Source organism: Salvelinus alpinus, chromosome 19, assembly GCF_045679555.1.
Source record: "Salvelinus alpinus chromosome 19, SLU_Salpinus.1, whole genome shotgun sequence".
Lineage (NCBI taxonomy): Eukaryota > Metazoa > Chordata > Actinopteri > Salmoniformes > Salmonidae > Salvelinus > Salvelinus alpinus.
In genome coordinates, this window is record NC_092104.1 from 23800737 (window position 1) to 23812101 (window position 11365).

Consider the following 11365-nt stretch of genomic DNA (forward strand, 5'->3'; position numbering starts at 1 on the left):
GGATTTGTTCATCACCAGTGTCTTTGTTATGTCACTTAAAAGGTCGTCATTATAAAACGCAAGATTACAAGCAGATATGGTTTCGAAATAGTGATTTTACTGACGCCTGCAGCTGAAGTGTGTTACACATTATTTGGTCCATTCATTGCGCATGCGACCGTGGACATCCGCTCTTATTTTCCGCCATCTTCCACTTCGGTTGTGCGCCCATTGTTCATACAAGCTGATCACGGCTGGTTTGCACAGTCAGCGACTGAGGTGATTTGTGCCCTTTTTTATAAATACTCCTGTAAGTCTGCATGAACTGTATCAAAAAGTGACATATTTGGAAAGTGCTTGTGTATCCCTCAAAATACCATACACTGATTACTCTCGCAGGGCGCGACCTACGAAAACATGATGATGATGATGGACGACGAACAGCCCAAAACCCTGTAAGTAACTAACATTAACGCGGGCTGGCTAGCCAAATCAGTTCAGTAGCTAGCTACTTTACATGTGTCTATAATAAAGTATGTTCCAGCATATAAAAACGTCCATGTACTCATGTCTTGTTATTTATCAATGTGTGACCATTATTGATGTAGATGGTGTTACTCAATCGGGCCAGTCCATGGCTCGAGATTTGTCAGAACACATAACGTTAGTTGGCTAGCTAGTTGCTCGTTCGCTTTCGCCGAAACGAAAACTAGTTCTAGTTAGCTAACCAGCTAACGTTAGCTACCTACGTCTCAAAATACTAGCTATGTATATATCGTTCTAACCAGCTAACTACTAGCTAGTTACTTGATATTGATTTGATTCACATGTCCATAACATAAATTAGCTACTGCTGTTACTTTTAACGTTACCGTCTTGTCAAAGCAGCAATCATTGGCTAACTTTCAGCTAACAACGTTACTTTCGTGGCAAATATGCAGAGACAGGCGTGTCATCCACTAATTTGTGCCCTGGCGTCAGCCAATTTGCCCAGTATTACATTTATTCGGTAACAAATGATGTTATGGACTTATTGAGTTTAATATGATAGCTAGCTGGCTAACTAGCTTACATCCACACATTCCAACAAGCAAGGGACTGCGCGAGGCCCAACTCAAAGGGTCATGCAATGCATGCCTTTCTACCGGCTGCTGGGGATGATAGCCACGTCAACGACAGTCAGATTTTTTGGGGGACGGCCAGAAGTTGCTTTAAACAAAATATGCGTTAGATAAGGTTAGTTGACTCAATGAAGTAACTGTCTACTGTTCTGGCTAATTGTAAGTGCAACAGTGCACCCTACATTTAGCTTCCCTAGAAGAAGTAGCTAAACTAGCTTAGAACCTCCTAGTCACGTGCTTGTTTTTCTCTCCAGGTATGTAGGGAACCTGTCTAGGGATGTCACTGAGCCCCTCATCCTACAGGTTTTCACACAGATCGGCCCCTGCAAGAGCTGTAAAATGATTTTTGATGTGAGTATTCCTGGACCCAAGAGAGAATTTGTTTGATATTGATCGACAGTTCTTTATTGTCATTGGTAACTGTCTAATGAGAACATGTGGCTAATGCTGTTGACAGACCTTGCTTTGGATTCAATGAGTGCGGTTACATGCACACAATGTAATTATTGTAGATAGTTGGATTAATATATTAGTTGCTTGATTATGTTCATTATGTTCACCATGTTCTTTTTGGGAAGCATATTTGTATGTGAAAACTTGTAAGACTCTTATATTCAATTGTTCCGAACACACTCGCTCTAAAGAGGGAGGCTTGCTCGGCTGGGGCAAGCACATACGCAGATCAAACGCAGCAGGAATCCTGAATTTAAGGTGTTTACATGTCCTAATGATTTGAAAGATTGGTAAAAAAAAAAATACTGGTTTTAATTGCTGTATGCTTACTTGGTTTTGACCTTATGCTGATTTAAGATAAGCAGAGTAAGGTGTTTATATGACTTGCATAATCTGCCTACTGCCATGATCAGTTTAATATTGTGTTATTAGTGTGCATGTAAACATACTCATTGTAACTCTTGTTGTTCTCTTACAGACTGCAGGCAATGATCCATACTGCTTTGTGGAGTTCTATGAACACAGGCATGCTGCTGCTTCGCTGTCTGCCATGAATGGACGTAAAATTATGGGTAAGGTAAGCTATCGTATCTACAAGCTGGGATGGGTGAGTTATGGTTGCAGAAGTTTGAGCAACCAGTAGGCAAAAACTATGAGGATTAGCTGTCAGGCAGTGAGTTCCTCAACAATGTTGAAATGGCAGTCATGAATTGATTTACTTTGTGAGAATGGCTTATTCCGACTTCCCGTCCACAGGTAAGTACTTTGATTCCCCAGATTAAATGAGACTGAAAGATGTTATCTGATTCCAAATATAGGCCTAACCACCACAGTTGGTTCCAATGCTGACTACCAGGCATGTTTGTGTATAATATCTATGATCCTATTGTGCCAAATATGGAGTAGGTTAGTACTGTTGAATGGATATCAAGTGCATTTCTGTCTTAGTGGTTGATTGACTATATATTAGAGATTAAAATGTTCTTGACCCATCGCTGTTTTCTTTTACAAAACCAATCCGTATGCAATTTTTTTTTAAATTGAACTGTTATTTAACTAGGCAAGCCAGTTAAGAACAAATTCTTATTTACAATGACGGCCTACCTCAGCCAAACCCTCACCTAACCCGGATGACGCTGTGCCAATTGTGCGCCGCCCTATGGGACTCCCGATCACGGCCGGTTGTGATAACTAAAACAATTTCAGTACCTTTTCCAGACTCACAGCTTCACAATACATATAGGGTCTAACCTCAGGAGAAATATATATTCAGTGCCAATTATTTTATCCTCAACAGGTAATGAAGGACCATTTGATGAGTAATACAAGTTGATAATGTCACTGGTTTTTAAATCCTTTGTTATGTGGACGTATTACTCAGTAGTTTATAGTCCACTTGTTTATGGAGTGCACAGTTCTTCCATGTTCTGTTCTCTTCTTGTCACGGCATTGAGATTCACTCTGCGTTTGGTCAGGTGGCTCATTTGTTTCACAGACGGCACCACAGAAACTGAGGTAGTAATATAGCCCACTGGATCTAAATTATATAAACATCTAGCTTGCTTTATTGGCATGGGAAACATATGTTTACATTGCCAAAGCAAGTGAAATAGATAATGAAGAAAAGTGAAATAAAAAAAAATTGCGGTATAAATTACTCACAAGTCCCAAAAGAATAAAGACATTTCAAATGTCATTATGTCTATATACAATGTAATGATGTGCAAATAGTTACATTTGACCTGGCAACAGGTCACAAATCGTTTTTGCTGTGATTGCACACTGGTATTTTACCCAATAGATATGGGAGTTTATCAAAATTGGATTTGTTTTCAAAATCTTTGGTTTGTGTAATCTGAGGGAAATGTCTCTAATATGGTCATTCTCTCTCTAGGAGGTTAAAGTCAACTGGGCCACAACGCCAAGCAGTCAGAAAAAAGACACAAGCAGTAAGTGCCCAGCTAACTTATCAGTCAGTCCCATAGGAAAGTAGAGGTTCTCTCTGTAAATGTGGTCTTCCACACCATAGAGATACAAATACATCTCTATATGGGCAACTCCACTGTAACAGAATGATGCCGAGACTCAGAATTTTCACTTTAAAATATATGTAAAACAAAAAACAACTATTGCAAAGTTAAATAAACCATAACTCTATGCACAAGTACTACTTCGAACAATTTCCGCTGAAGATTTTACAAAACACATTTACTTGAACAGTGCAGATGCAAAGTTTGGTAAGAGAATTACGATTTGTGTGGTTTGTTCTGTCATTCTGTTACCAAACTTAGCTTCTGCACTGTTCTTCAAGTAAATGTGTTTTAGAAAAATGTTCATTGATCATTGTTAAATGTAGTCATTGTGCATAGAGTTGTATGGTTTTAACTTTGCAGTCATTGTTTTTTGTTTGACATAAACTCATCAAAAAAAGAAACGTCCTCTCACTGTCAATTGTGTTTATTTTTAGCAAACTTAACATGTAAATATTTGTATGAACATAAGATTCAACAACTGAGACATGAACTGAACAAGTTCCACAGACATGTGACTAACAGAAATGGAATAATGTGACCCTGAACAAATGGGGGATCAAAAGTAACAGTCAGTATCTGGTGTGGCCACCAGCTGCATTAAGTACTGCAGTGCATCTCCTCATGGACTGCACCAGATCTGCCAGTTCTTGCTGTGAGCTGGTACCCCACTCTTCCACCAAGGCACCTGCAAGTTCCCAGACTTTTCTGGGGGGAATGGCCCTAGCCCTCACCCTCCGATCCAACAGGTCCCAGAAGTGCTCAATGGGATTGAGATCCGGGCAGAACACTGACATTCCTGTCTTGCAGAAAATCACGCACAGAACGAGCACTATGGCTGGTGGCATTGTCATGCTGGAGGGTCATGTCAGGATGAGCCTGCAGGAAGGGTACCACATGAGAGAGGAGGATGTCTTCCCTGTAATGCACAGCGTTGAGATTGCCTGCAATGACAACAAGCTCAGTCCGATGATGCTGTGACACACCGCCCCAGACCATGACAGACCCTCCACTTCCAATCGATCCCGTTCCAGAGTACAGGCCTCGGTGTAACGCTCATTCCTTCAACGATAAACGCGAATCTGACCATCACCCCTGGTGAGACAAAACTGCAAGTTGTCAGTGAAGAGCACTTTTTGCCAGTCCTGTCTGGTCCAGCGACGGTGGGTTTGTGCCCATAGGCAACGTTGTTGCCGGTGATGTCTGGTGAGGACCTGCCTTACAACAGACCTACAAGCCCCTCAGTCCAGCCTCTCTGACTATTGAGGACAGTCTGAGCACTGATGGTGAGATTGTTCGTTCCTGGAGTAACTCGGGCAGTTGCTGTTGCCATCCTGTACCTGTCCCGCAGGTGTGATGTTCGGATGTACCGATCCTGTGCAGGTGTTACACGTGGTCTGCCACTGTGAGGATGATCAGCTGTCTGTCCTGTCTCCCTGTAACGCTGTCTTAGGCGTCTCACAGTACGAACATTGCAATTTATTGCCCTGGCCACATCTGCAGTCCTCATGCCTCTTTGCAGGGTGCCTAAGGCACGTTCTTGCAGGGACCCTGGGCCTCTTGGTTTTTTCAGAGTCAGTAGAAAGGCCTCTTTAGTGTCCTAAGTTTTCATAACTGACCTTAAATGTTTACCGTCTGTAAGCTGTTAGTGTCTTAACGACCGTTCCACAGGTGCGTGTTCGTTAATTGTTTATGGTTCATTGAACAAGCATGGGAAACAGTGTTTAAACCCTTTACAATGAAGATCTGTGAAGTTATTTGGATTTTTTCGAATTATCTTTGAAAGACAGGATCCTGAAAAAGGGACGTTTTCTTTTTTTGCTGAGTTTAGATTTTAAAGGGAAAAATCAGTCGCTCTGCATCATTCTGTTAACATGGAATTGCTCATATCTCTCAATTTCTTTACAATGTGCTGCATCCAGCAAGGAGTCACAATTGTTGTCTCATGTCCTCCCAACAGATCATTTCCATGTCTTTGTTGGAGACCTCAGCCCCGAAATCACAACAGATGATGTCAAAGCTGCCTTTGGCCCGTTTGGGAGGATATCGTATGTACCTTACAAACAGTCATGTCTATCTGCTCTATCACAGGGTTACATTGAATAGCTTAAAAGTCCTGAAGAGTAATTGGTGTGATAGCAGTCAGTAGTTTGTTTACATGGTCACATTACTCCTTCTTATTGAGTGAATGGTGTGTTTCTCCTCAGGGATGCTCGCGTGGTCAAAGATATTGCCACAGGGAAATCTAAAGGCTATGGTTTTGTCTCTTTCTTCAACAAGTGGGTAAGTGTTACAGATGGATGTAATCACTTATGGGGGGGTCATAATAACTCATAATGGAAGAGTTTCCTGTAAATGTAGTCAACATTATCCTTCGGTATTTTGGTGTGCAGATGGGTCATATGATGAATTTCTCTTTTACTACCCACAGGATGCAGAGAATGCCATTCAGCAGATGGGTGGCCAATGGCTAGGCGGCAGACAGATCAGGACCAACTGGGCCACTAGAAAACCCCCAGCCCCTAAAACCACCTATGAAAGTGAGTCCAGGCAAGATAGGCATTGGTTTCCAGCGCATTTGTCATTGAGAAGAAATGTTAGGGTTTTATCTTACAACTATATTCTCTATTTTATCCTCTAACACTGGTTGAGTTCAGAGGACAATGTCAGACATTTTACTCCATTGTGTGGTCAGTGGAGTCCCTAAGATATTATTTTGTTGAATGGTAATGTATTTATTAACTTTCATTCTCCTGTTCCCAATAGCCAACACCAAGCACCTGGCCTTTGATGAGGTAGTGAACCAGTCAAGCCCCAGTAACTGCACTGTGTACTGTGGGGGAGTCAGCACCGGTCTAACAGGTTGGTAGTCTGTCATTCAACTGTTTACTTTCTGTGGTGTGAGTGAGAGAGAGAGAATCAGGTCTTTGACATGCCTCCCTCCTGTTTTTCTAGAACAATTGATGAGACAGACCTTTACCCCCTTTGGACAAATCATGGAAATCCGTGTGTTCCCAGACAAAGGATATTCCTTTGTGAGGTATGCCATGAGATCAAAAATTGCTAAACCTCTGACAAAGACTTAGTATCATTGAAATACAGTTTTCTGCTTATGTTTCTGAGTACCTAGCACCATCTTTTGACTCCTCTCTGTTCAGGTTTAACTCTCACGAGGGAGCAGCCCATGCCATTGTGTCTGTGAATGGTACTTCGATAGAGGGACATATGGTGAAGTGTTACTGGGGTAAAGAGACCCCGGACATGATTAGCTCTATGCAGCAGGTTCAGCAAGTTCCCCAGGTATGAAGCAAGAGCCAGAGGATTCCACTCATCGGCATAGCTTATGCACAGCTTACGCACGCATGCATACACAGGCACACACTCTTACACTGTTGTCCTCTCTCCCCTGCAGCAGAACAAAGTGGGCTTTGCAGCCCAACCCTATGGCCAGTATGCACAGTGGTATGGCAATGCCCAGCAGATTGGCCAGTATGTCCCCAACGGGTGGCAGGTACCCACCTATGGCGTTTACGGCCAGGCCCAGGCCTGGAACCAGCAGGGTTTTCAGTAAGTACACAAGGACATCTGCAGGGCTCCCCTCCAGCAACAAGGGCTGCAGCTGAATGTCTGAGTGTCCTCGGCTGGGCTTCCCAAGGACAGCTAGGCTCCAGCCCAGTCGCCTGCAGCTCTGGCCAGGGGAAGGATGGAGCCAAAGATGTCCTCCAACCTTCACCCTCGCCACCATATCCAGCTTATGAGGACAAAGACAAAAAGACGCATTTAAAAAAAGATATAATCAAAGATTTCATTTGTGATTTATTGGTCAAGATAACAGCAATTTCATCCTTTTTTTCCCCCATCTGAGTTTGATCCTTCTTTTTTTTTTTTTATAAAAAGAGCATTAATTAATGTCCTTTTTGGCCTTTCAAAATGGCCACTATTCTGGGTCTAATTGGACTTGTCGCCAGATGAGTGTCCGCTCAATGAACTACATCGTCCTAGACAGTGAGGAAACTGGGATTGTTGAATACACAGAAGGGGACCTGCTGCCCTGCCCTCTGAAGCTTTTCCCAGTGCCGAGGGATACATCTTAGTGTGCACGTGTCACATCCACATTATTCATTTTTTTAAGTGCCATGTCATCTTTTGTTACTTCATGCACACTTTTGTTTTTACTCTATGAACTTTAATTTGCCCTTAATTTGTTGAATATGATTTTCTTTTCTTTTTTCTGAGGAGTTAAAAGATATTGCTCCTTGAAATGGGATGTTGTATGAATTTGTGTTGGTAGATTATAGCTACATTTGAAATATGACTGGGCATTTGCTTGTCTTGAATTGGGTTTGACAACAATCCTGTTAACAGCTCTTATAACGGGAGAAACATTGATAATGAGTTTACCACAGCAGTTTTTTTTGTTCTTGTTTTTCTCTAATCTAGAGAACCAAAGAATGGCGTGACTTGGAATAATTTGCTGAAATCTTAAATCTTGCTGTTTTGGAAATAGAAATTGCAGAGTAACTTAACTAGATTGTATGTAAACATCCCACAAATTGTGAGGCAGAGTCTATGCAAATATTCTTATGAGGTCATAGTAGACTACATAGAAAAATAGTTAAGTAATAATGCCTGGGAATTATAGTTGACAACTCCTGACAAGGGCTGTTCTGAGACTGATTTTAGGATTTAAAACAATCTGTCTGAGCTACAGGTTCTCCTCCAACTCTTACTACATTGAGCTCATCAGTCACTGTTGCCAATACCCGATGTACTGACCGTTCAAATGTTAACTTTTCCCTTCAGGTATTTGTTACATAATGGATGTTGCTAAAGATTTGATCAGGAAAAACTTAAGTCATGAATGAGGTTTTGGCATGAAACAGTCACATTTTTGTTAATCATTTGCAGTGTTACAGGATTCAGGGATGAAGTTTGAAATTCAACTTCAAAGCCAAATTGAAACGCAGCTAGTCCCGCTTCAGCCCTCTCTGCAACATTGACCCATTCCAGCAACTTCTGGTTGGATACGAGGAGTCAAGACACACGCAAACATATTTTATGTAAAGCTACACCAGTTGATCATGACTAATTTAATACACTGAGCCTATGCTCTGTCTGCATGCCCACACTCACAAATACCATCCTTCGCCCGGTTTCCCTTTTCAATATCAAATCCCTTTCTCTCCCTACCATATTCTCGGCTGTCTTAGTTTTGTGCTGATCATCTGACATACCCTGACCTTCGTGTTCTCGCACATTCTCTCCTCAGCTGGTGCTTGCTCAGTTTATTTGTTGTGTGTGCTTTCTGCTTGATTCCCAAATGGCCCCCCCCTTTCTATCAGGGCCCTTGACAAAAGTAGAGCACTATAAAGGGAATAGGGTGCTGTTTGGGATTAAGCCTGTCTTGCCGCTGTTGCCTCTTTAACCTGCTGGGGTTTTTTCTCTCCCTCATTTGCAGTCACTTATTTGCCAGTGCTGGGTGGACAGGCGTGAGTGCCCTCAGTAATGGTGGGGTTATGGAAGTTACACAGGGATTGAATGGGAGTATGCTAGCAAACCAGGCCAGTATGGGAGCCACAGGATACCCCACACACTGATGATGATGATGGGTGGGTGTAGTCAACTTTTTACTGGTTACTAGAGCACCACAGGGAACTGTGTTATATCTGTCTCTTGTGGCAGACTAAGACTTGTTGGTACATGGAATTTGAAGGGGAAGTTGACCTCTGCTAAAGCTCATGAAACTGATTTCATAGGGGGTTAAGGGGAGCCATGGAGGACTGTAATAAACCACACCGGTATTATGTTGCCCTTGTTAGATGGACTGTACATGGCCAGTGCGGTACCATTTTAAATTAATATCACTCAAGAAGAGACTTTAGGATTTGTGCCATTGTTGGTATGTTTACAGTGTCTCAAACCCATTTTCATAAGGACTTGGAACAGTCAAAATAAATTGCTTTTGATTTAAGATTAATAATCCATTTAGAGTTTGATGCAATGAATCATGTAAAAAGTAATGGATCATTACCCATTTTATTACTTCAAACCAAAAAAAGGGAACTTTTTTTTCTTGCATTTTGTTTTCAATTCAACCAATTGCAGGGATAGATGCCACTGCTTTCTTTCTGTAAGGGCAGACAATTATTGCGCAGTATTCTCTTGTTTTTGCATTCCACCTTTCCCCTTTATTTCTTTTGGATGGCCTCAACATTTGCTTAATGTGTAAATAACCATACCTTGATTTCAAGCTGTATAAAGGAAAATCCAAATGTTCACTAAGGGAGCTTGTTTGCTTTCTTTGTTTTGATAACTGAAGAAATTAAACATTATTAGTAGCAGCATTATCAAATGCATATCCATGGTAACTGGCATAGTGATACATGTACATCCAGGAAGGGAAAAGACAGCATTGCTATGCAGTGCAAAAATGAACACAATTTTTACTTTGAATAGTAATTCTGTGCATAAATTGAGTTTTCTGCCATTTTCTATGAAGTAAGATCAGTATTTTTTTATGGAAAAACCTGAATGAATCTGAAATGTGCGCTGTTGCCCCTTGAACATGTTTTAATACCAGAGGGACCAGACCCGTTGTGTTGCCTTATAGAGTTGATTGCTTTTAACGGACACAATATCATTAAAGATTAGGCAGTGCCTACAGACATTTTCAAAACTTTCGTTTTGAAAAGTGTTTTACTCTGGGGTTTGATAATGTTTCTGCTACTGTAATAACCAATGTGTTCTTGCTTTGTCCAATTAAATCGCTGATGTGCAAAAACAATTTTTTGTGTCCTGTTTGACTAGTAGAGTGGAAAATATTCAAACAAGTATTTTAAGTGCCTATAAAAGTTGGTTTTATTATAGAGATTGAAGTGTGATACGATCATTACAACCAAATCACACATTGAGGGGTGTAAGGGGCATGGGGAACATACAACTTGAATATTTGCTTCCTTTTGTTATTGTGGTTCTTGTAGTTGTACCACAGAACAAGGAGATGTGTTTCACCAGATGTATAAATCTGAAGCAGGTTGAAATCTCCACTCCTCACTAAACATGGTTTGGAAAGAGAGCCATTGATTTGGGGTTATATACATCATTGGAGGAAGCCAAGTTCTGGCAGTGGGAGAGAATGGAGCAAGATGGAACTGGGTTGACCGTGATTATTTTCTCAGCGAAGAAAAGCCCGATTTCAGGTTTCTGTTCTCAACTAAAATGTGTTTCTAACAGAGTGCACTAAGTTTTGTAGACATGACCCATTGCCAAAGTTTCTGAAAATGTTGTTTACAAGGAGTGCAAGGGGCAAATTGAGTTATTCAACAGGCACACAGAGAAAGCGTTCCCAAAAGAAAATATACAAGTACGTGACAATAGGAACTTGCTTGCTCACCTCCTTGCTTGTTCTGCCCACTATTTATTTTTTATTTAACTTGGCAAGTCAGTTAAGAACAATTCTTATTTACAATGACAGCCTAGGAACAGTGGGCTAACTGCCTTGTTCAGGGGCAGAACCACAGATTTTTACCTTGTCAGCTCAGGGATTCGATCTTTCGGTTACTGGCCCAACGCTCTAACCATTAGGCTACCTGCCGCCCCACTATGCTTAATTTGCTCCCTTTGAAAACGACACAGATGAACTATCTTGGGTTAGTTATAAATATAACCCAAGATGTTTTATAACTAACCCAAGATAGACCAGAGCCTGGTAGGCCCAAGATAGACCAAAGTGGTAGGCCACACAAGCTCACCGAATGGGAACGCCGAGTGCTGAAGTGTGTA

General features: G+C 41.4%; 1 protein-coding gene across 4 annotated transcripts; it reads left to right on the forward strand.

Annotated features, from left to right (window-relative positions):
• Positions 1 to 84: 84 nt before the first annotated feature.
• LOC139545167 (cytotoxic granule associated RNA binding protein TIA1-like) lies at positions 85 to 9317 on the forward strand. Of its 4 annotated transcripts, XM_071352638.1 has the most exons (13): positions 87 to 258; positions 379 to 434; positions 1355 to 1451; positions 2032 to 2130; positions 3448 to 3502; positions 5544 to 5631; positions 5791 to 5866; positions 6015 to 6123; positions 6350 to 6445; positions 6539 to 6623; positions 6742 to 6883; positions 6996 to 7150; positions 9042 to 9317. In XM_071352638.1, the coding sequence occupies exons 2-13, from the start codon at positions 397 to 399 to the stop codon at positions 9178 to 9180; spliced, it is 1179 nt and encodes a 392-aa protein (XP_071208739.1). In that variant the 5' UTR covers positions 87 to 258; positions 379 to 396; the 3' UTR covers positions 9181 to 9317. The 4 variants fall into 4 exon arrangements, with proteins under 4 accessions (XP_071208736.1, XP_071208739.1, XP_071208738.1 ...); XM_071352635.1 differs by lacking the exon at positions 9042 to 9317 and having other exon boundaries at positions 85 to 258; positions 6996 to 7468; XM_071352637.1 differs by lacking the exon at positions 9042 to 9317 and having other exon boundaries at positions 193 to 289; positions 6996 to 7468.
• Positions 9318 to 11365: the final 2048 nt, after the last annotated feature.

What these genes read in the sequence shown, in the direction of transcription:
- LOC139545167 (XM_071352638.1), top strand. Translation starts at nt 397, where the DNA reads ATGATGATGATGATGGACGACGAACAGCCCAAAACCCT. An exon ending in GCTGTAAAATGATTTTTGAT is followed by an intron (nt 1,452 to 2,031) that starts GTGAGTATTCCT and finishes GTTCTCTTACAG; the next exon opens with ACTGCAGGCAATGATCCATA. An exon ending in AAAGGATATTCCTTTGTGAG is followed by an intron (nt 6,624 to 6,741) that starts GTATGCCATGAG and finishes CTCTCTGTTCAG; the next exon opens with GTTTAACTCTCACGAGGGAG.